This window comes from Passer montanus, unplaced genomic scaffold (genome assembly GCF_014805655.1).
Source record: "Passer montanus isolate IOZ18808 unplaced genomic scaffold, ASM1480565v1 scaffold81, whole genome shotgun sequence".
Lineage (NCBI taxonomy): Eukaryota > Metazoa > Chordata > Aves > Passeriformes > Passeridae > Passer > Passer montanus.
The window spans coordinates 210,303-234,872 of NW_024373368.1; the positions used below are offsets into that span (position 1 = coordinate 210,303).

The 24,570-nt window shown below is 52.1% G+C and overlaps 1 protein-coding gene across 2 annotated transcripts in view; it reads right to left on the reverse strand.

The window, feature by feature from the left end:
- The window catches only part of HIP1 (huntingtin interacting protein 1), a 43,522-nt gene extending 23,165 nt beyond the window's left edge, over positions 1–20,357 (reverse strand). For both annotated transcript variants that reach the window (XM_039732861.1, XM_039732859.1), the window contains exon 1: positions 20,203–20,357. In XM_039732861.1, coding sequence (XP_039588795.1) covers positions 20,203–20,319 — 117 coding nt within the window. In that variant the 5' untranslated portion in view covers positions 20,320–20,357. The remainder of the gene's footprint in view (positions 1–20,202) is intronic.
- Between the last annotated feature and the right edge of the window lie 4,213 nt (positions 20,358–24,570).

Genomic DNA, 24,570 nt, shown 5'->3' on the forward strand with positions numbered 1-24,570 from the left:
GATTACTGCAGTCTAGTCATGGCTCAGCCACTTACTCTGGGATGGTGACTTGGCCTCTCTTAATAAGATAACAGGATCCCACATCCCCAAGGAGACAGAGCCCTGCCACCCCTACACTCTCCCAACACCCAGCTCCACAACCACTGAGTTCATCCCAGCCTTGGGGGAGCTTTCAGGGTCAAATCCAGGTCATGTTTTCATCAGGTGGTTGTTAAAGCCCCTGTGAGATCCCTGGGATGGACAGATGGATGGAGCACCACTCGGCAGCACTGCTTGTCTCGGAGCACACAGCTCACAGGTTTTTTGCTGGACTTAATGTGTTTTGCTAGAGCAGATGGTTTCAAGCAGCAGCCAAATTCCTTTGGGAGCAGAGTCTGGATGCTGCTCTGAGCCTGAGAATGAGCACAGATCAAAGTTCTGCAATCAGGGCAGGCACCTGCCCCTATTGGGGGTACCTGCTCCTGTCACAGGTGCCATCATGGGGCCAGGTTTTGTGCCCTTCCCCCAGTGAAGCCCCACAGTGAGTGACTCCCAGCCATGTTCTCAACATGAAAAGTGAGAGCTTGGATCCTCCCTGTGCAGCCCACCCCCCAGCATAGTGTTCCCCCCAGCTTAAAGGGATCCTGGAATTAATTGATTCCCCCTTAGCTGGGTTTAGCATCACTCTGAACTCAGTGCCATGACTGCTGCTGCCTGCTGCCCCAGGATATGCTGGAGGTGCAGTCCAGAATTTCCAGGGCACCATCTCCAGAGTCACCAAGAAGCCAAGCCACAGCTTCCAGAGGCCACAGTGCTGCAATTAGCACTTGTATCATCAAGTATTAATGGCTCATTTGCATGAAGATATCTTAAGGCAGGTATACAAAGAGCACAGCCAAAACCAAAGAGGATCTGGACTAAACTGAGTCCCTCGCATATGCACAGGATGGATGGGGCTTTCTCTACAATGTCACCTGCAGGGAAAATAGCCTCTAAAATAATAAGCAGGATACATAATTTTTTATAGTTACTGGTGACATGCTGTAATGCTACTGGAACCTACTTGCAACCATGCCAGACTGCCCGCCCCCCACTCACAGGCTTTGTGCTCCCAGCACCCCTACTGAATCCTCCAATTTAAAATCAGCTAATCATCATTAACCTTATTTTTCCAAATCAAGCTTTCAGACCAGCTCCCCCCTGAACGAAGTGCTTAGCTCAGGGGGAAGGTGTCCAGGGTCTCCTGCAGAGCCAGGACATACAAATATTTGAGGCCATGGCTGCAGTGTGGTTCCTCATGGCTGAGCTGCTCCAGCTGGCAAAGTCCAGAGTTTGGACACCACCAGGAAGCACTTGGGGCAAAGGCAGAGAGCCCCAAATCCACCTGGCTTCACAGCATGGGGGGAGCTTCAGCCAGGAGGCAAAAATCAGAGCCAAGGCAGCTTGAGGAGAAAATCTGGAAATTAACTTAAAAGCTTTTTTTGGTTTTTTTGGGGGTGGGGGGGGAAGGAGGGGAGGGGAGCAGGTCCTCAAAGCAAAGGGAAGCCCCAGTTCCAGAGAAGCCAGGAAAGCTGGAAGCACAGAGCAGGAACGACAGCACCCAATCAATCCAGGGCTCAGGAAAGGCTGGTGCAGCCTATGGGGATAAATCCCACCACTTCAGGGATCCTCTGAGGTGGGAGGAATTTCATGATCTTGCCAAGGAGTTCTTTGCTGTAGCTCACTGCATCACTGTGAGAACACAAGGGTGAAGAGGCATTCCTGGCCTCAGGGTTCTCTTGGATTATTCCCAAGTGCTCTCATGAAGAGCAGGGGATACACAGAGTATCCCAGTCAGATGTGCAAACCCATGCTTCATCCCAGGCTCCAGCAAACCTCTCCAGGGCTGCATCCTATCTGAACAATTTGAGATGCACTTGTAGAGGCCCTAGCAAGCCTCTCCAGGTGGGATGGAGGGAATTAGGAGAGATGTACTGATGGGGCTGCTGCACAACTGCAGGGCATCACAGGCACTTCCTCCGCTGGGGTAGGAAGGAGCCTTTCCCACAGGGAAGAGGGAAGGGCAAAGTGAGGGCTGCTTCCCTGGAGAACCAGCGGGGAGGCAGCTCCTTGCTTCACCTGTCCTCTGAGGGCCTTCATTCATCATCCTCCGGTCTGATCTGGAGAGGTGTAGATCCCTCCTCTCCCCCTGGCTGTACTGAATCTACTTGGGTGCTTCACTCCAAGTCCCTTTTCTCCACCCTGGAAGCATCCTCCACCCTCCTGTGGCCCTACCAGCTTCCAGGATGGGATGTGTGGTCTGGATCAAAAAAGAAGAGACATTCAGCATCTTCCCCCACCTGCTGGAGCCTCTGCAAGCAGCTTTTAAACTCTATTTCAGCAATCACCTCTCATTAAAATGATGGGAATTAGGGTAAAATGTCTCAGCGAGTGTGGCCTTTTGTCACTGCAGCCAGGAGAGGCTCCTCGGGATGCTCCCTAAGGCTTTGGCTTTTACATCTCTGATTTCTGTTGGAGCAAATTTCTGCCTGAGCTAATGCTCAGGGTGAGAGTGGGAAGCCTGGGCCAAGCTGCTCCAGGGAGCATTTACATGCCTCTCAAAGGTCTCCTTCCCTCTTTTTTCCTCTCCTTCTGTTCATTTTACCAGGTCTAAAAATACTCCACTAAAAACCCTCTTCCTCTGCAGCCGCCTCCCTCCTGGATGACTAATAATATCTGTTGCTCCTTTCTTGATCTCTCTGTATTTCCCAAGTCTTCCCCAAGGGAAGGAACCAAATCTGGGCTGTGTTCTCATCCAACTCCTTGGATTCAGACTCCTAAATTTACTTTCCTCAGAGAATGGTATTCTTTCCCATCTCCTCCAGTGTAGCAGCAGTTTAAACCCACGTCTCACAATAAATTAATCCTGCTCCACGGCTTATAGCTGCCCAATGCTGCTGAAGCATTGCTCTGATATGGGAGCTCCAGGGCATTTTCAGAGCTCTAGGGAGACTAGCAGGTTCACTGGGAAAACCACCAAGCACTTGGAAAACTATTTATTGTTTGTTTTTTTCAGGTTTCAGTTTTTTTCCAGCAGCTTTCCAGCCTTGGAGCACTCCCTTGGGGAATATGCTGTGGAGGCTGGGTTAGGCTAGGTTTGGTGTCCGGTCCTTGCCAGCACTGGCTGTGCAAGGAACTTGCATTTTAGGAGCAGGGGTTGAATGCTGGGTACTGGGGTGTTTGGGACAGTGGGACTTAGTGGGGGAAAAAGCCATTGCCACCAATGCGGTGACAGCAAGGTGAGTTTTTCCTCTGAGTGGGATGTTAGAACACTCTTACAGGGATTGGCATTCCTGTGCTGCTCCATGTCTTTTGGAAACAGAGCCAAGACCTGCGCCAGGCACGCTCCCTACTGCCAGCACCACATCATGGATTAGTCAGGACACAGGGATGGAACAGTACTGGCAGGAGCTGGAGGTGTGATGAGTTTCTCTCGACTCAGATACTGCAGTACAGCCAAATCCTTCAGCGCTCAGCCCACTGTGATTTTCCAAAGAGATCCATCAATGAATAACCTTTGGAAAACCCTCATGCTGACACTGCTGATGTAAAAAATGTCCCCAAATGGTCACAATCCTGGTGAACCAGCTACTTCCAGCCCCAACCCTGCACGGAGGCAGCTTTAAAGGGTATTTGGCTGCTCCAACACTCCTGGAAATCCCCCTGGCTGGCTAATGCCCAAATTACCTTTGCAAATCTTTATTTAGGAAAAATATCTGCTTGGGAGCAGTGCTTAAAAAGCTCAAGGCCACTTTCATATCCGTGTAATGCCGCATTTTCCTGATTATGTGAAAGTGAGAGGAAAAAGCAGATCAGGCTGAAGCAGGCACAGGGCCAGGCTGGTGGCTGTGCCCAGGGCTGTGCTGGCATGGAGTACCAGGGGTTATTTCAGCACCAAGCTCCCCCAGCTGCTCACCATGACTGGACCAGCATGGAAAGCAAGGAGGAGAGCAGTCCTTCCACATCACCTCAGGCAGGAGATCCAGAAGGGCTCCCAGGGCCCATGGACAGAGAGGTGTGGGTGAAGCTACTGCTAGCCTGGCAGGGAGCCGAGCTCCATTATCCCTCCTGCCTGTACAGGAAGCCACTTGGTTGAGTTGTCAATATAGAGATTTTCTTAAAAAAAAAAAAAAAAAAGCTGGGTTCATGGTGTTATTATTGATCATTTGGTATTTTTAGCTCCCTGTTCAATCCACCCTTGCTGGTGTTACAGCAATCACACAGCCCTCTGGAACACAGCTCAGTGGGGCTGCTACAAGGTAAGCAAGAGCTCAGAGAGCAGCAATACAATGCCAATGGAATTAAAAATGCAAGAGAGAAAGAGAGAGGTGGGATAAGCAACATCCTCCCCCCTTGCTGCTTCCAGCTCCTGTCAATGTTGCAAGGAGACAGGTAGATAGACCTCCCCATCCAAACCAGAGACAGATGAAACTCCTGTTTCCTACCTGGTGTGGAGGGCTGGGAACCCACAGAAAGGGTGAGACTGAGCTGAGTGGTGCCATCAATGGGCTGGAGGGAAGGGAGGGCATCCAGAGGGAGCTAGACAGGCTGGAGCAGTGGGTCCATGGAGCCTCATGAGGTTCAGTCAGGCCAACGCCAAGATCATAGACCTGGCCCAGAGCAATCCCTAGTGCCAGCACAGACTAAGGAGGTCTGCAGGGACCCCAGAGGTTCGTGATGATAAACACCCTCAGCATCTCTCTCCTCCCATGGGGCCATTTACTCCCATCAATGGGCCCTAGCATTGTCCTCTTGTCTCTACTTGTAGGCCTTCCATATTCTGGATCCACTGATTCCATAGTGATTCAGTGTATTCTGTCATCACTAATTTCATAAATGGATGGATGGATGGATGGATGGATGGATGGATGGATGGATGCGACCCTGTAGAGGACTGGGGGATTCTGGTGGGTGATAAATGGGACATGATCCAGATATGTGTGCTGACAGCCCAAAAAGCCAAGCATCTTCTGATGTCCCTCTGGAGCTGCCTGCACCTCTGGGGCCCCGGCACAAGACAATGATGTTAAACTGAACAAGGGTGGGGTAAGGTTAGAGATGGGGAAGAAATGTTCAACCATGAGGGAGGTAAAGGGCTGGCATAGGTGAATCGTGGCAGTGGGATGTAAACCTGCATGCTTAAGCTCTATGTGACAACTTGCTCATCATTGCAGATGTCTCCTGGGTCCCCTGCAGCCCCATCCTTACATGCAGGTTACCTGGGAACCCTCCCAGGAACCCCAGGCTGGCTCTTCCTTTGCACCGGCACATTGCTCTGCTGTGGTGTCACTTCCTTCTGGCCTCACACTGACACCACTGAGATGAGCCAACGCCCAGAAGAAGGAAACAGGGTCAGCAAAGAAGACAGCGGCAGTGGGAACTGGTTCGTCCTTCTGTGTCTGACCCTCGCGGCTCTCTGGGCTCACAGGGACTGGAGCTCCAATGTCACCCACCACCTTGCAAGCCCCAAAGTTTATAGGGGTCAATGCCCCCAGCAGCTCTCCCCATCCATGGGGATGTTTACCCCCAGCCATGAGTCCACTGATCCCCCCCCATCAACAACCACCAACTTTGTCCTCCTTTCTCTACTTGCAGCCCTTCCATACTTGGATCAGTGTCACCAGTGACTCAGAAGATGGTTGATAAACCATAGAATCCCAGAAGAATTTGCGTTGGAAGGGACCTTAAAGCCCATTTCATTCCACCCCTGCCATGGGCAGGGACACTTTCCACTATCCCCAGGCTGCTCCAAGCCGTGTCCAACCTGGTCTTGAACACTTCCAGGGATGGGGCAGCCACAGCTTCTCTGGGCAACCACCCTTGCAGGGAAGAATTCCTCTCTAATACCCAATCCAAACCTACTCTCTTTTAGTTTGAAGCCATAAAACACATCTCCCACTCATTTCCTTTTGAAGTTGCCAAGTTCTGCCCTGGAGGCTTCAAAAATGGGGAGCTGAGGCTTCACATGAAGCATAGGGCCAAAACACATTCAGCATCTGCCCTCGGGTGCCTTCCTCCCTCCCCCAAAGCATAGTGAGGCCCTTGTGAATCTCTGAACATTTGTCTTAGGTGATCCTTCCATTGCCTCATCAGAGGAATCACTTTTATTATTTACTTTTGCTTGCCCCTTGAATTGAGACAGCAGAGCCTGGTAATGCCAAGTGTGGCGCTCAGCTCAGTGCCCAGCCCATAACCACCTCCCAGGAGCTTCCCACACCTTCTCCTGAGCTTTATATCCCTGTGAACCTGGACAAGGGGAGCAGGAGGCTGTGTGGGTGCTCCAGTACAAGAACACACACCTCAGCACCTCCCGCAAGTCCTAAATGTGAGCAGTTTTGTTGCAGATGTGTAGCAAAGGGGGAACAAACTCGCCTGAAGTGAAACCCCTGGATGCAATAGGTTGGGAAATGCCACAGCACATGTTTTCCCTGCACCAGACCATGTCCTACAAGGCCAGCCCCTGGCCAGCTCCTGCCTGCAGCCCCCTCAGCAGTGCTGGGGCTGTGGGTGCTGTGCCTGCCTCTGGCTAATAGGCAGCAGTTGAGGTATTTATAGGAAGCATGCAACTTCCAGCCTGGGGACAGTTTCCAGCCCTGAGCTTGTTCCTATTTAAGTGCCATGTGGCTGCAGGGGGAGGTTGGAGCAGAGCAGGCAGTGCTGGCTCACAGCAATGCTGCCTCCACCTAGTGCTCCCACAGGTTTGGCTGCTTGCTTTGGTGCCAGAGGCCACTTCCCAGCTCTCTCCCCCCACCCCAGCTACCGAGACCCCATCCAACTCCCCATGTCCCGAACAGCTGCTTCCCAGAAAAGCCGTGGAGCCATGCCCTCTGGAGAGCTGCGGGTTTGCAGAGGGGCCAAGAGCTAGTCTCCCTCCCAGCAGACCCAGCAGGATCAGGGTGCCCAGTTCTGCCCAAGGGAAAAATGCTGGAGCAAATAGGTGTCCAAATGACAGCTAAAAATGACACGGTAAATTCTCTGCCTGGCATCCCCTCATATGCACCAGTGCCAAGACAAAACCTCGTGGGTGAACCTTGAGGGCTGGAGCCCCTCTGCTCTGGAGCCAGGCTGGAATACGTTGGGATGTTCACTTGGATAAGAAAAGGCTCTAGGCAGACCTTAGAGCCCCTTCCTCTGCCTAAAGGGGCTCCAAGAGGGCTGGAGAAGGACTTTGGACAAGGGCTTGGAGTGATAGGACAAGGGGGAACGGCTTCCCACTACCAGAAGGCAGGGATGGATAGGATATTGGAAAGAAATTCTTCCCTTTGAGGGTGGTGAGGCCCTGCCACTTGTTGCCCAGAGAAGCCATGTCTGCCCCATCCCTGGAAGTGTCTAAGGCCAGGCTGGGTAGAGCTTGGAGCAACCTGGTCTAGTGGAAGGTGTCCCTGCCCATGGCAAGGGGTGGAGTGAGATGGTCTTTAAGGTTCCCTTCAACCCAAACCATTCCAGGATTCTCTGCTATGCAAGTTCAAGTGTTCCTTGCGCTCTTTTAGCAGTCCCTGCTCCCACATCCAACACCTCTCCAGTGCCTGTGGCTGCTCCTGCAATAGCCCTATAACTTTGCCTGGCTGGGAGCACCTGGCAAGATGCCTGCCCCCTGGGTAGAAGGGTCAGAAGCCCGGGGAGCTGGCAGGGCTGGAGCAGGGATCTCTGCTGCAACCAGGGTGGAGCACTAGGTGGAAAAAACCCGGCACATAAAGGAAACTGTGTTTCATGTGTTATTGCTGCCTGTCTGAGATGATTGAGGACGGAATAGCAGGCACGGTTCCATGCAAAAGGCTGAAAAATCCCTTCCTGACATATAAATATTTTGTTTTCTTCATTTTCCTTGTGTGGAAATAAACACCACTGTCTGGAGCACTGCCAGCATACCCTTAGACTCACCCAGCCCAAAGAGAAGGGTTGCACTGTCCTGCTCCAGCCAGCCCCAGCACCGAGGCTGGAGAGGTACTAACAGCATGAAACCCAGCTCTGGGTGTGGAAAACTTGCCTGTGCCTACTGGAAGCATTGTGAAAAGAAAGCATTGGATGGGAGGCACTTGGAATAAGCAGAGATGATAAGAAGCAGCTCCATCGAGAGCTTTTCTGGCAGTAGGGGATGCCCTCTGCGCTGGGAGCCACTGGTTCCCCATGGCATAGGGGACAACTGCCATGTGTAATTCCACAGTGGAATGGGCTGGGCGTGCCTGCCACTCTGCTCCCTGCCTCCTCTGGCCCTATGACTAGGAACTTCCACACAACGATGAAGGTGGGAAGAGGGGTGCCTGAAGGGCTCTGCACCCCAAGGATGCTCCTGCTAGAGTTCATCAGGACAGAGGGAAGGGCAGCTCTAGGATTTCCATGTTGTTCCAGGAAAACAGGGGGTTTAATGTGGGAGGGAAATCTCTGCTCTCGAATGCAAATCACAGGAGCACACACAATACCATTAACACTTGCAGAGGGGCATATGGGACACCCAAACACGAGGAATTTGCTCTGAGAGACACTAAGCAGACCAAATTTCCTTCTTTTCCAGGAATTCAGCAGCTGTCAGCCACTGCAAAGTCAGTCCAGCCCAGCACAGAGCACCCTGGTCCTCATAACCCCATCCCACTCCCCTGCCCCGCCCCTGGCACATCCTCCTACTAGAGACATATTGCACTGGGAGGTGACAGGGTTGGGTGGAGTGACACAGAGACAATGCTCCTGGGACACAAAGCCACAGGAATCAGAGTGGCCTGGTTGAAGGTGATGGATGGCTAAGCCACACACCAGCCCGAGGACTGTGGGAACTGCACCCAGTAGTGCAGTAGTTTCTTCTGTGGAGAAAATCCTTCATGTTCCAATGATGTTCAGGAAGTCAGGACTTTTTTTTTTCACATTTCTGGATAAATAAAGAAAAACGTGCAAGGAATGTGCTGCATGATATTATCAGAAACAACCCAGAGAGCCCTGAGCACAGCTTAACCACCACGACCAGTTCCTCTGCTGTACCCTGGTGAGGCAGAGAAACAAATCCATGTGGGGACAATTGTTGGGAATTTCCAAATGTTGCTTCTTTCTGGAAGAGCATATTGAACCTAAACACTGGACCAGGAACATCTGCAGGGGAGAAGCAAACATCCAGGTCCTGAAACACCTAGGCTGAGGGACCAGCGGGGGACTGCTGTGGAATGAGCTGAGCACCATCCTTACGCTCCAGGGCTGGGAAAGATGGAAATACCCATGGGAAGAAGAAGCAGAAGACCTCAACCATGGCTACATACTCTGTTTATGAGATGCTTGCTATTTCCCCAAGCAGAAATCACAGCACTTCCTGCTGCAGCTGGAAAGAAAGAATCCCTTGGAGGTGCTGGGAATGAGTACCCAAAATTTGCTTATTATCCAATGAAAGGGCCTGACAGACTTCACTCCTCTGATAGGAATCCATAGTTCTTAGCATTCCCACCATGTGAAAAATTTCTTTTTCCTGATGATGGGAAGAGAAGTTGGATTGCAAATACTCCCAGAGTTAGTGAATGCTGCAGAAAAGGAGGGGAAAGGGTTAAAAAGATAAAAGATCTAACAGGGACACTGGCTAATTGTCATTTCTATGTGATGGCTGATTAGAAAAAAGATTGGTTCATGTTTGATCCCAGATCTATTTTTCCCCGGCATATCCCATTCCCAGCTCAGAGAGATGCTGGTGCACACACATGACACTGTGGAGGCTGATAGACAAAGGGCAGCAGGGACCCAAACTGGTTCTGTGCTAAAAAAATCTCAGAGGGGAGATTGCAGCTAGGGTGTACCCCACAGTGGTATCCAGGTATTAAGGGATTAATGGAAAAGACTAGACGTGACACAGTTAAATGTACCCTGCTCCTATGGGAGAGAGGAGCCGACCCCAGGATGCTGTGGATGCTGTGGATGCTGTGGATGCTGCACCAGGACAGCTGTGTCCACATGCCCCTGCCCCAGCATAGCACCACAGTGAAAATCCCAGATAATAATGGGCTGGAAACCACAGGTTTTGTCCAACAATTTCTCCTCTTTCCTTTTCTCTGGTTTATTTGCATCTGTGCTCCTGCCAAAGCTTTGCTTCCCTCCCCATAGGCAGAAATTGCTGGATATTTAGTCTGAGCTGTTTGCTCTCCACTCAGAAGCTTTGACTGGTACCTGATTGGTCCTCCACCCCCCCAGACACTACTAATTCCTCAGGGAGCTCTCCTGCCAAACGAGCTGTGTTGAGGGGTGAAATCTGGGGGTTACAGAAAACACAGGCAGGGATGACAGACCCCATCTGCTCAGGAAAATCATCCCGAGGGGGCTCAGTGGCTGGTATGAGGGCACTGGAAATAAGGCAAAGGAGAAAGAGGATCCAATGTGAATGGAAAAAATGTGGATGGTTCCCAGTTCTGGGCTGTGGCAATGGGACTCTTCAAATTTCAGCTTAAAAAAAAAATCTGGAATGCAGGAGCAGAGAGCAGCCTTATTTCTAGCTGCAACTCCTCCCTGTGTGCTTGGCCTCCAAGACAACTCAGAAACTCAAGGCACTTCTTCTCGAGCTATAAAAAGAGCTGGAGTGGGACTGCAAGAGCCAGGAAGACAAACAAGGGAGCAGTCTGACCTCCTGTTGAGGACATGGGTAAAGCCAGGAGAGGGTCTTGCTCAACCCACCTTCTGAGGTGCCCCCAGGGAAGGAAAGTTGTGGGGCACGGCAGAAATTCCAGGCTGGATCCCACCCACCAAAATATTGTCTGTGCCATGTCCCAAGGCACCCCACTACCTCTCACCCCTCCTGTGCGAGGAGAAGGTCTAGCACTGGCCCCATCCACCACTCCAACACAATTCTAGGCTCCTTGTGCTTGGGGAGGATCAAAGGTGCCATGGTGATCAGGGACAGAGCATGGAGTTCCTCTGGAACCACAAGGTAGAAGGAGCTCCACCAAAATGCAGGTCCCCTTTCCCCAGGCTGCTGAAAGGGTTAACAGCCTCACCTGACACCTGCTCCATGAATCCCAGCAGGACAGGATGGACTGTGTGAGTTCCAGGTGACCATAAAATTCAGCAGACTCAGGAATACCCACCTTTGCCCTCTCCAGACAAGTATTTGCCTCTGCAGAAGCAGCCAAACCTTGCAGACTGTTGGAACATTTTATTCCCATCAGTGAAGTACACAAAACATTCCTGGCTGGAAAAACACCATCAGGTCACTGACCGGGAACAACACCACCAGAAGAAATTAGTTCTTCAATGGCTTCACTGACTTAGTGCAGAAGAAGCATCTCTTCTGGCAAGCCATTCCCAGCCTACACTGACCTCTTCAACACTCAGAAAGTCCAAGTCTTCCTCTGCCCCTATTTCAGCATTCCCTTAAGACCTCAGAAGATCTCCTCACACCACTAATTGGTACTGTGGGACTTTCCTCCTGAGCAGTTCCATGGGCTGTACAGCTGGACTGGGTAGTCCATATGGAGCAACCTAAAGATGGCACACTTGGTAACCACGGTTCAGGAGGAGAGGGACAACAGGGCATCGCCTCAAGCGGAACCAGAGGAGGCTCAGGTTGGACATCAGAAGGAATTTCTTCACAAAAAGTGTTGTCCAGCATTGGAAAGGGCTTCCCAAAGAGGTGGTGGAGTACCCATCCCTGGAGGTGTCTAAGGAATCACTGGACATGGCACACAGAGCTCTGGGTGGGGTGACAAAGTGGGAATCAGTCACAGGCTGGACTCAATGACCTTGGAGGTGTTTCCCAATCCAAAGCATTCTGTGATGCACATGGATCAGCAAGGTGAGGGCCAGCACCAGTGTGACCTGCTGCCAAGCCTATGGAGATGCCAGATCCATGCTTTATTCAGTGGGATAAAGAGGTTGTATTTAGCTCATTTAGAGGTGGGATGCAGAGGTTGTGGATGAACTGTGGCTCCACCAGGATCAGGCTGGGGATCTGAGGGCCTTATCTGGCTTGTGCAGAAGATGCTGATTGCTCTTTTCAGCAGTTGAAAAGAGCCCTCCTGTGCCCAGGTGCCTGATCCTGGAGAAAGATGCCTCTTCCCACAGCAGGGCACTGGGACCAGCTATCTTTGAAGATCCTCCAGCCTAACCCCAATGCTTTAGAACAGTCTCTTAGCACATGGAGCTGCCTTTTCTAACTGCAGAATCTCAGTCTCTTCTTTGGAGGGACACTTCTCCAGCTTGCTAAACCTCACACCAATGGGGAGCATGTCCTAAGAGTTGGTTGTAGTTGTGGTTGGTGTTGTGCAATGACAATAGGATCAGCTCTGTATCTGCTGCAGAACTGGACCCTGGCCATAGCTTCCAACATCTTCAGGCCGACACAGGGTGACAGTCACCACCAGGGGCTGGGCTGGGAATGTCCATCAGCTTTGTCCTGGAGCCTGTGCCCTCCACAGTGCTCGGCACCCACTCACCGATCCCTCCTGCCCCTTGGTTGTGACAGTTTGGGGCTCCAACAAAAAGGTGCCTTTGTTCCCACCAATGCAGAAAGGACCAGTCCAGTGGCTGGAAACATTGTGGACTGAGGAATCAGGCAGCTCCAGAGTTGCTCTAGCTGTACTCAGCTCAGAGAGGTTGCCAGGCTGGTTCGATAGTTTGGCCATGAAACTCAGGTTCAAGGGGACCTGGGGCTGCCCCAATGTGCCATACTCGAGTCTTGAGGTGAAGATCCTTTGTTGCCTGGCAGCGGAGCAAACTAATAAAACCCTGCTGAGCTGTGGCTACTTTATTCCAAGACTTCCATTATTTTAGATGCTATTTTTACCTAGTCTGACTCGTAGGCAGTTTTGTGTGGTGACACTAAATCCCAGTTTAACACTATCAGCCTGTGCCCTTCCCCGGTGGGTGTTTAGTCCTGTTGTGCCAAGTGTTTGCCATGCAGGAAAGAGGAAACTTCCATCAGAGAAAGGGATCCTTTGAGAGAAGTGGCTTCTTTTGCCAGCGCCAGGCTGGAGACTTGCTGCTTATTGTTACCATTTGTCTCTTTTATTGGAATAAAAGACAGATGTGAGCAGCTCAGCACTCTCGAGAGAGCCTGTGGCATCATGCTTTATTTGAATTAGTAGATGCTGGTTGGAAAACAGTTTTTTCCAGTCGCCATGTTCTCATGGAAGTGAACAAGAATACAGGGTTTTGTAAGTGCAAACTGTGTTGCAAGGTGCTTGTACCAGAACCTCAAGGAAACCCAGAAATTGTCTCCTCTCCTCTTAAGAGCCCAGAAAACAGGGGATGGCATCAGTGGGGAGACCTAAGCAGTCATGGCCCACTAGGCCTAAAGAGCACAAGGAAAGCTTGAACTCACATAGCACAGAATACTGGAGTGATTTGGGTTGGAAAGGACCTTAAAGATCACCTAGTTCTACCCCCTGCCATGGGCAGGGACACCTACCACTAGAAGGAAGACCAGGGTGCTCCAAGCCCCATCCAACCTGGCCTTAGATACTTCCAGGGATGGGGCAGCCACAGCTTCTCTGAGCAACCTGTGCAATGCCTCACCACCCTCAGCCAGGAATTCCTCCCAGCATACCGTATCTATCCGCTTCTGTCAATCTGAAGCCATTCCCCCTTGTCCTGTCACTCCAGCCCCTTCTCCGAAGTCTCTCTCCAGCTCTTCTGGAGCTTTTTAGGCACTGGAGGGGCTCTAATGTCTCCCCAGAGCCTTTTTTTCTCCAGGTGAACACCCTCATCTGTCTCAGCCTGTCTCCAGAGCACAGGGGCTCCAGGCCCCAGCACATCTTTGTGGCCTCCTCTGGACTCACTCCAACAGCTCGACTTTAATTCCTGGAATTGTCCAAAGCCAGGCTGGACAAGGCTTGGAGCAACCTGGTCTCTCCTCTTGGAGCACCTGGTCTAGGAAGATGTCCCTGCCCATAGCAAGAAGTGGAACAAGCTGAACTTTAAAGGGTTGGCCTTCCAAGCCAACCCTCTGGGTGAGTCCATAATAAACTATTCAGTGTCTGTGTATGCCTTTGAGAGAATAGTTCACCTTTCTACTGTGGACTGGGATCATTTACTCTGCCCTGCGATTAGCCCGGAACAGCACACAATGTATAATTAGTCCAGCCGTGGGCTGGACTTGCACATCCGGGCTAAAACACCGGCTGTGCTGCCTATTTCTGCTGTCACCCAGGGAACAGGCTGTCCCCAGGAAGTTTTGTTATTTGGTGACTGCAAAATAAATCAGCCAAGCTGGTGGCAATGACGAGGGCCAGGATCCAGCCCTTCCTCCAGCCCTCACGCTGCTGTATGACTCCCAGCTGCTGACTCTCTGTGCCAGGTTCAGAGGGTAAAGAGCCAGCAGAGGGTGATGGGATGAAGATGGGCACAGAATCCAGGTGCTGGGGCTTGTGTTGCAGTGCCATGTGCCAGACAGTGCTGGAGCAGGTGATGCTCATCCTGGCTGCATGTCATGTACATGGGTTGATGCAATAGGCTGCAATGGGCACCTTCTCCCCATCCTTGCATTCTCAGTCCAAGATTGTCCCTCCTGCAGCTCCAGCCCCTGTCCAGAGGTTTTTTCTTCTGGGAGAGCAAAACTGGGAGGAGTCACCCCCTTCTCATGACAGATGCTCACATCCCACACGCCCTTCCCAACTGTTTTCGCTGGACTTGGGTCACAGCCAGGGGCAGTAGAGGGGACCACACTCAGCCCAGAGTCCTGTGATTGGGAATTTAGTGAAAACTCTGCTTTCCTGGCTGTTTCTCCTCAGTTCTGCAAATGGATGGAGTTAAACTGGATAAATTTCAGAGGGCAAGAAGCCCCCTGCACCCCTAGAACAGGACAACCTTGGTGGGGAAGTACATGTTGAGTGAGAGGGAAAGGGATTTTTGGGGCAGCAACATTCCCCAGCATCCCTGTCTTCCCACTCAGCCTCTGGTGTAATTCAGGGCAAGGTTTCCCCTTGCCACTTGGTGGTCCAAAACCATCATCATGTTTTCCCAGCTACAGAAGCTCCTGGACTCAGTGACAGTACTTTCACCACCAAATCTATTCATTCTCCTGAGGCTTAGCTGCTTCTGGAGTCCATCACCACACTAAAAAACCCATATATTTCTGCATCTAAAATATTTTTTTCTATAGCTAAAAAAAAAATCCAAAACCCCTCCATCCCTGCATGCACTAATGAGAAAAGCAGCCCCATATCTGGTACAAGGCAAACTATTTTCTTTCCCTGGGGATGGAAATAAGTTTCTAAGAGGGACTCTCTGAAAAGAGATGAGATGACTCATTACCTCACTGCTGAAGCTGCATTCAATCCCCAGCACCTCTAGTTCCTAGTAAAAGCCAGGAGACCAGAAAGCATGGGGGTTCACACAGCACTAAACCCAGGAGCTTCTTTTCCTGGAGATGAAAGGACCATGAATGAATCCCCTGTGCCACCCACTCCCCCAGGATGGGCTCAGCTGCCATCAGCCCTCGCTCCCCACAGCCAGGAGCTATTTTTTCCTGTTCTTGCTAGTGTCAATATGTTTCTTTAAATATCTTTTCAGAGAGGCTGTATATATATATAGCCCCACTCTGGTGCTTTGAAAGGAGCCTCATTTCCTGTGTAAGAGCTGAATTTCTTGGCAAAGCTGCTGGTGGTTGCAGCATCTGAACCACAAAAATTGGGGTTTTTTCAGTAGTAAATGGTATTTCCTTTGCAACTGTGAGTTGGACCAAGCCTGGGTCTGATCTAAAATCAGCTGGGTTGCTGTGTCTGGAAAGCACAGGACCATATTCCCACTTATAAGAATGACGGGAGAAAAGGATTAATTGCATGAATTAATGCTGTGATAGTGGCCCAAAGGTGGCACAGCCCATGGGAGGGACAGGATGGGCACACTGTCCCTTTTAACCTGCATTTGGCTGTGAAAAAGTTGGGTTCACATATCAAAAGCATTTATTAACTGACACTGAGGGAGAAAAAAAATCCATTTCATTTACACCTGATACTTTTTCTTTTGCATCATCTCTCTGCACCTGGTTTTAGAGAAGGCTCCTCCAGCAGCAAGGTAGGAAGCAAAACACCTTTGCAGCCCCTGAGGGAAGGCTCATGGATACTAAGGACATTAAAACCTTCCTGAGGAGATGTGGCATCAGCTGCATTGGGTTCTCCATCTCCCTGACATGAAAATGCCACACCATCCTACTGGGAAATCCTTAGCAGAAGGGTCTGATATCCCCAGCACCACCCTGGGGGCTGTGATGGCAGGAGTGGAGATGTAGCCAGCAATCACCTTCTGCTGCAAATATGTCTTTGCAGGGTAATTTCTGAGTCATAAACTGCTTTTATTGCACACAGTCCTAAGGACCCAGTGTGTAAATGTGCCAGAGGTAGTGGCAGATGTGGGAAGTCCAAGTGGTCCCTGGTTCCCCTTTGCTACTCCCTGAATTTCCCAGAAAAAAACTGCAGCCAAAGAACCTAAAATGTAAGATGTTTAGATTTTCTGCAGGAATTTTAAAGAAGTGTCTCCTCCCAACCCTCACCCTTCTCAGGATGGACTACCCTTGGAATTGTCCCTATGGCAGGGACCATGCTGTGCATGCAGCCTCATTGGTTGGTATAAAGCCCCAGCAGCCATGAGCTCTGGGAAACAAACATGGAATTTCTGTAGCTCCTCCACAGCCCCACGCACTGTCTCCACCTCATGTCCTCATACCTGGGCGCAGCACGGACTCAGGACAGGGCAGCCTGCAGTAGTGTGGGACATGATGGCTCATGATGGAGCACAGCTGGGCACTGGAGCAGTGTTCAGGATGGGAGACACAAGACAATTATTTGGTGACTTTGCAGCCCAGAAGACAACAACACACCACCCCAATATGCTACCTCCCTTCCACCCAAAACCCACAGGGCAGGAACAAGGACTACAGACCAGGGCATGTCCTGCTGCAGCTTCAAAGGCACTTCCCTCAATTTTGATGTCTGAGCATTTTTGCCCCATCCAGTGATGGGTTTACAAAAAGAAGGAATAGGTTGGTGCAGAAACAGCTGAGCTGTGTAAGGATCTTTCCACACCTCCAGCCTTCCAGGGGTCAGCTGCTGCTTTGCTTGGGAATGTCATGTACCACCTCTAGGAGTCTGCAGTTGCACCTGCACTGATGCCCTGCTGGCCATATCCCTGCTGGGAATGAAGGGAAATATCCCATGGCAGTCCAAAACATGAGCGAAGGAGCAGGAGAACCTGGGACATCACCCCTGGAGCATCATCCCTGCCCTGCTGAAGTCCTGTGTCCTTCCAGCTCTGATTTCGCCCTCAACACTTTGACTCATCCAATTGTCGAACATCCAGTCTTTGCCAACTGGCCAAGCACAAAAGGAATTTCAGTCCTTGACTCCATCATGGCACAAGGATGTCTGCTGTGGACAATTACAGCACAAAAAGAGGAAGAAGGAGGGAAGGTCCCAAAAAGGGAAGATCCCAAGCACTACCCTAAACAAAGAAGACCTTCCCTGCAGAGCTCCAGCACCAGGACATACCCCTTAATCCAACCAGGAGAACTTGGAAGGTATGCAAACATCAGACACCATGTGAAATACAAACATTTATCTTAAAATATGGCGGAATTTTCACTTTTGGTGTTTTTTCTCTTCTGTTGGTGACATTTGCTGTGCCCAAAGATTTGTGCCGAGGTTGAGGTGATGAATGGTGAATCACCACGTGAAACACCAGCAAAGGGGGAACAGTCATTGCAGCACTCATACTCCCATGGCAGGGCTGCACACAGCTCATCCTGATGGCAGCAGAACTGCAGGATTTGGTGTCCCTGTTGCACAACTTCCTATGAAAACTATCAGCATTAACAGAAAAGGAAAAGTCCTTGGCTGTGCCTTGATCTCCCTGAGCTCTTGCTCAGCAGGCAGCAAGGACAGTTTGAAGGACATGTCTGGGCATGTCTTCAGGTTTCCCACATCTGCATTCCCAGGAAAATCAAGATACTTGAACAACTGTAGGAGCAGAAGAGAGGCCACCAGGAAATTAATTCCTGTTTGTCTGCAAGCCAAGAGATGGAGGTTGTCAGGGCAGAGTTGTTGTGCAATGTAATGTACCATGGAAGCGTCCCACCACCACGGAACCATTCCAGCACCAGTGGGCCACCACCAGGGAAATATCCTACTACCAGAGGAACATCCCACCACCAGACCTCCCCACTACTAGGGTGTCCTACCACCACCACCACAGCTTCATAGGGTGCTCTTGTTCTTCAAGACTGAGCTCAGACCACAGAAACTGGGTGCTGCCAACCCAAGCAGGTGTTCCTCAGGCTCCCCAAAGACCCATTTGGACACGCTTTCTGCCTGTTTGGGCTCTTTTAACCCAAAATAGACTTTGCGATGCATGTGCTGCTGCCCTGAGACAGCCAGGATTGGAGGGGAAGGAATGTACATGCTGAAAACACAGGGAATTTTTTAATTTTAAAGGCATTTAACAGATGAAAGTTTTCTTAAAGAAGTCACTTTCAAAAAGAAAAAACCTCAAACCCACAAAGTTTTTGTAAAAAAAAAAAAACCTCAGAAAGAAGAAGTTGGACAAAAACCACCCAAATACCTAAGGGGTGCCTGGCAAGTTCTCTAAACTGGAGAGAATTATGCAAAAAAAAAAAAAAAAAAAAGGGAGGGGGGGGAAATTAGTTAGAAAGGGAATTGCATGGAGCTGAAGCATGGAAGAAGGAAAAGCCAGACAAGGCCATGCTGTGTCATTAGTCTGGGAATCAGATGAGGAAGATGAAATTCAGCTTGTAGCGATGTGGGGAGTAGCGCTGCTCCACCGCCCTCTCCACTCAGCCCTTCCCAGGAAACCACGAGTTCAGGGGGAGCCTGAGAGAGCTCCAGGCCCAGGGGTTGTTGCTGACACAAGGAGCCAGAAGGTTCCAGGAGCAAACCAGTTCCATTCCTACCTTTAGCAGCAGGAGTAAATAATTGATGTGTGAGGTAACCTGAGCAGGAAGGTGAGCAGAGCCCTGCACATGATCCTGCATCCAACTTTACAGCCTGGTGGGTTTTCTTCCCGCAAAACCCCCTCAGACATGATCCTTGGTGTTTATTTGCATCCCTAAGTCATCTCCCACATGTTGTTCCCACTCTGGGCTCATCCAAGTCTGCTCCCACTGGTCTCACTTCTATCCTTGCTTCTGCCTCAGTTTCCCTTCCTCTCCTGCAGTAGGTCTGGACAGCTCTGTTTCACTGGTACTTTCCATCCCTGGACATGGAGCAGGGCCAAGCTGTCCCCAGCTCCCTCTGCTGCCATCCCTCTCTCTTCACTCCCCCCATGCCTTGTCCAGGCATATCCCCAGCTGCTCCAAGCACACCCTTTCCCCAAATCATCAGCTTTTTCCACCAAAGCTCCCCTGCTGCCCTTCCAGCTTCCAGCTTGGCTGCCACCTTTCCTCTGCGCAGGACATCAATCCGTCACCTAAAACCTGAGAGAAGGGCCCCATCCAGATACTCTGGACGCTGCTGAGGAGTATTCTGTCTGCTTTTCAGCATATCAGTGCCTCTTCCCAGGAGCCACCTGCAGGGACAGATCCTGTCCACACCTGGGGTCCCTGAGTGACACCAGAGCAGAGTCAGTGGGGTGACTGACTCCACTGGCCAAAGAGCCATGTCCCCTCCACCCAGTGAAGACACAGGCTATGTGTGCTCAGGATGGTTCCAAGGACAGGGTGGCACTGTCCTGGGCATGATGCCCGGCTGTGGCTGGGCTCGGACACCCGGCAGCTCAGGCCAGCGGGGGAATGTTCCCTAGCCCTACTGGTGGGGAGGCCAGGCTGAGCAGACACTGCTGGGCTGGGGCACCCCGGGTGCCACCGCACCCTGATGTCCCCGGGTGTTACTCCAAGGCGAGGGTTGAGCCCCAGCCCCGGGAGCCCCATCCCGGTCCCCCCATGGCCAGCCCCGCCCCGTCCATCTCCACCTGCCTGGCCAGCCCTGCCCACAACCCAGCTCGCCCGGGCCGGCCGCGCCCAGCCCTCCACCCGCGCCCCCTGTGCCACACCAACCTGCGGGGCCTCTCGGCTGGCCCGGCCCCGGCTCACCTGCCTGGCCGCGCCCACCCAAATACCCCTCGCCTGCTTTGGCTGACCCCGCCCGCTCGGCACAGCCGCGCCCCGCTGTACCCGCTCCAGCCAGCGGGCGGGCCGCTCCCACCGCGCCGCGCCCAGCCTGGCCGCGCCCCCTCAGCTGCCACCTTGCCTTCCTCGCCCTCCGCATGCCCCGCCCGCACCTGGGCGCGCTCGAAGCTCTCCCGCTCCGCCTCCAGGCCGCCGCCGCCCGCCCGCCGGCTCAGCACCTTGGGCAGCGGGTTGGACACCTGCTTCATAGTGCTGCTCACGCGGTCCATGGCCGCCCCGGGCCCGCCGCCGCCCCGGCCGCGCCGTCCCGCGCCGGCTGGGCACGCCCCGCGGGCACCATTCTTGCACCCGCAGCTCCGCCCACCGACCCGACTTCTCTCTCCCATTGGTTCCCGGCGTCGCCCCTGGGAAGGAGCTGCCCTTGCCTGTCAACCGCCAAGCTTATTGGTTCAGCTGGACGCCAATCAACGCTAGCTCCCGCCCCCCAACCTCCCCTGCCCACTGCTCGGCCTTCAGCGGCCGCGCCCTTGGCACCGCCCGCCCCGGCGCTGCGGCCGCGCCTTCGCGCGGTTCCCGGCTGTAATTGGCCCGCGGCCCTGCCGCTCGCGCTTCGGTGCCCCCTGGCGGCGGCGGCGGTGGCCGCGCTCGGGCCTCGCCGGGGAGGGCTCGGCCGCGCTCGGGCCCCGCCGCGCAAGGGCTGTGAGCCGCAGCTGGGCCAGCCGCGTCTGCCGGCCGCGCGGGTCCTTACAGGCCGTCCGTGCGGCCTGCGAGGCTGCGGCTCCTCAGCCGAGGGCAGAGTGCGGCCACGGGGGTGACACGGCACCACTGCCACCTGTCTCAGGCCAGCGCGGCCCCTCTCGGGGCTGAGCTCCCGTGGCGCACGGGGTGTTCACGGCTTCCCAGCCCTGCCTGGGCCGGGGGTGGGGAGGCGGCTTCATCGCCTGTCGGCGCGAGCAGAGCCCGGCAGCCTGCGGAAGGGTTGTGTGAGGCTTTTCCTTTGTGGGATCCCGGCTGTGGGTGGAAGTTCTGCAGGGGGGTGCTGCCTGCGCAGCTGGCAGAGCCCAGCAGGAAGGGTGTAGCATTGGCAGAGGGGCAAAATGTGGTTACAGGTGTCTGAAAAAGAAGAGAGGACAGGTGAGAGAAAGATTTTACTTCTCCTGAACAGCTGGACTGTGTTTTACTATAACCTGATCTGAGCCTGTGGCTCTGATCCTGTCACTCTGATCAGAGGTTTTTGTAGAATTAGATTGGATATCGGGATGGAATGCTGGTCTGTGAGGGTGGCTGAAGCCCTGGCACAGGTTGCCCAGAGAAGCTGTGGCTGCCCCATTCCTGGAAGTTATCCAGGCCACACTGCATGGGGCTTGGAGCAACCTGGTCTAGTAAAAGGTGTGCCCACGGCAGGGGTGGAACAGGGCTGTTGGAAATGATACAACTTTTGAATTTTTAAACTAACTTTAGGCAGGCGTTTTGTTCATCTTTGCCCAGGAAGGGAATGGAAGTTTCTTTTCAAGAGACTGTTCCCTGGGCAAGACCTGATGAGCTTAACATCTCAAGGGACTGGGAGCTGCCAGAGGATGCGCAAGGGATCAGCGACTATTAATGAACATCAACGCCTGAACATCATTCCTTGTGTGTTGGAGACACTCGGGAAAAGATCATAAGAGAAGAAAGAGGACCTGATTAGCATCTAAGGTGAAGGGATCGATAACCAATAGGAAACCAAATTCTAAGAATTGTCTAACTTGGGACCAATAAACATTGAACCAATTAATCTCTCTGAGTTTTGACTGTAAGTGTGTGAAAAATCTAGAACATGTGTGATGGAATTATTTTCTTTGCACAACCCAATGAGTGGATGAATTACTTCTATTGCACATCCTGGCCAGAGCATCATCCTGGCCAGAATAAAATAATGCTTGAGTTTTCTAACACTAAAGTTTGTTGGAAAAGTTTTGTTTTTCCTGCTGTTTCAGTGACAGGATGAACTTTAAAGTTTCTTCCAACCTAAACCATTCCAGGATTCTCTCAACCTGGTGAATTGCTGACTCCTGTAATTTTGACCAGGACTACCATCCTATTCCAGAGGCGAATTTCTCACTTGGAACATTTCTGCAATACTGGGAGAAATTACTTTTTTTTCTTTTTTCTTTTTTTTTTTTTTTTTTTTTGGTGAAGGGACTGAAACTGAAAACTGAATCTATGGCAAATGGGCCATGCTGGGTTTGTGCCAGCTGGGTTCCTGCATCCTTAAAAGCAGATCATAACAAATCAATGACTTTGCTCCAGACGGAGAGGATCTGTGCAAAACACTGCTGGGGTGATGGGGCAATCTGGAAACAGCCCTTTAGCATGTGGGCTGTCAGGAGCTCTTGTATAAGCAATTCTCCCAGCATATCTCTTTCCTGGCTTTTCAGCTGAAATCATTGCCACACCAGGACCGTCCTGGAGCTGCCCAGCAGGTTGTGTGACAGGCTGTGTGCATCACAGGCCTTCCCAGTCCCTGAGCATTGGATATCAATTCCCAGCTGATGGGAAATGGCCTGCACGGAGCAGCAAGGCCATTCCTCCCACTGTGGCTTGTCTCAACTGCCTGTCTGCATTGTCCTTAATGTACTTTCTGGAAACCTGCCTCTTTCCTTGGGGCTGCTCCCAGGGGAGGTTTAATGGGTTTGATTCATCCACTGTTGCAGCGAGATGATTAATAATTGAATAAATTGTGTCATTCCTGAATAGAGATGGAGGAAAGGAAGAGCAAAAGAGGGCACTGGACAAAGGACAGTGGTATCCTTGTGATCTGGACCTCTCCCACCCTCCACCTCGCTCGGAACATTCTGCTTCTGGAGCCCATGTCAAGGGACCACTAGGCTGAGGCCTGGTGTAGCTGCTCCCTCCTACTGAAGAGCAGAGCAACATCCTCTTCTTCCCTAGCCAGAGCTCACTCTGGGACCTGGGCAGGAGCAGAGGAAGGTGCTTGGATATGGGACAGAACAGGCTGTTTCTACTGGCTGCTCCTGCCTCCCCCAGGAAGGGGCTGTAACAGGATAGAACTGGGATCCAGCCCATGAGTGGCTGGTCAGACCACCCTGGGCTGGCCCATTCCACACAGCCTCTCTGCTGGAATGTGCTGTAGGGCTTTGCAGGGATTTGAGAGGCTCCTTTCCAGTGGGAGAGGGTGCCTTGTTTTCTGGTAGTTGAGAGGGGAAGGCACAGAGCTGTTCTTGTGGGGCATCTGTTCCTCTGTCTCAGGTTCCATGGGGAGATGATGAGGAAGGGCTGAAACTGAGCAGGGTGGAGGTAGAAGAGGTTGGGCATTGCTTTTCCTCCCCAGCAGGTCCTTTTTGGAAACCATGGCTGGGGTTCACCTGCTCTGAGTGCTCTGTCCTCACTCCCGTCCAAGAGACTGGACTGAAGGGTGATGGCAGAGCCCCTCATGAGGGTGTCAGGCCTGTGTGGGGACAGACATTGTCTGGACATGGAGAGGACAATGTGTGCCTTCTCTTTTTTCCTGCTCAACAGTATGTGGCACCCATCAAGTGCTGCTCAGGCCAGGCAGGTGGGACTGGAGCTCATTCCTCCCCTGTTGCAGGGCTCCACATGGCAGTTCCCTCTTCCTGCTCCATACGCAGAGGCTCCTGTCCACAGCACCCTAAAGGGGGTCTGCTCCCATTCTGTCAGGACACCCTTAACCCAAAGGGGAAGGACAAGTGGCAGGAGAGGGGCCACAAGGGGCTGCAGGGGCTATGGACCCTGTCCAGGGCTCAGGGATGCTGTTTTCGCGGGGGCTGGGAGCTAGAGTCTGTTTTTACAATTCCCTCCACAGCCAGAGCTGGAGAGTCTCAGGATGCTTCTGCAACACTCATCACCCTCCCATGGCCTGGCCTGGGCTCAGGGAGAGCACAGATCCCCCCTTGTTTCAACAGGAAAACAGAATCACAGAGCTCCACAGTCCTTCCTCTGTTATCCTGCTGGCTGTGAGAGATGTGATGCTTACGGCTACAGTTAGTGGTGGCCTTGGCAGTGCTGTACTCAATGATGTTAGAGGTCTTTTCTAACCTGAATGACTCCATGATTTCTATGTTTTTCATGATCCAACATCCACCAGTACTCTTGCCAAATGTTGTTTTCAGGATTCCTGCAACTCCATGGCCTAACCTGCAGATGTCCCCTGTACCTCTAGCTGATGACAACAGGCGGCAGAGTGAGCAAGGACAATGTAGTCATTACTCTGGTGCTCGGCAGCCTCAGGTCCTGCCCATCTCACACCCAGCACCAAATGGTTTTATTTTATTTTATTGTGGCTAAACCGGTCATGCTGTGCTGCAGCTGCTGGACAAGCCCTGCTCAGCCCCAGGCCAGTTGCTGCTCAGTACTGAGGACATTGTTGGGGAAACAAAGGAGTTGTGGCAGAAGCATAATTTGGCTGTCCTGGGAAGTACCACCACATTTCTGTGAGGGCCACATTCCAACATGGCATCCAGCCACATCCTGCTCTTTTAGACTCCTGGTCACAAAGTGAG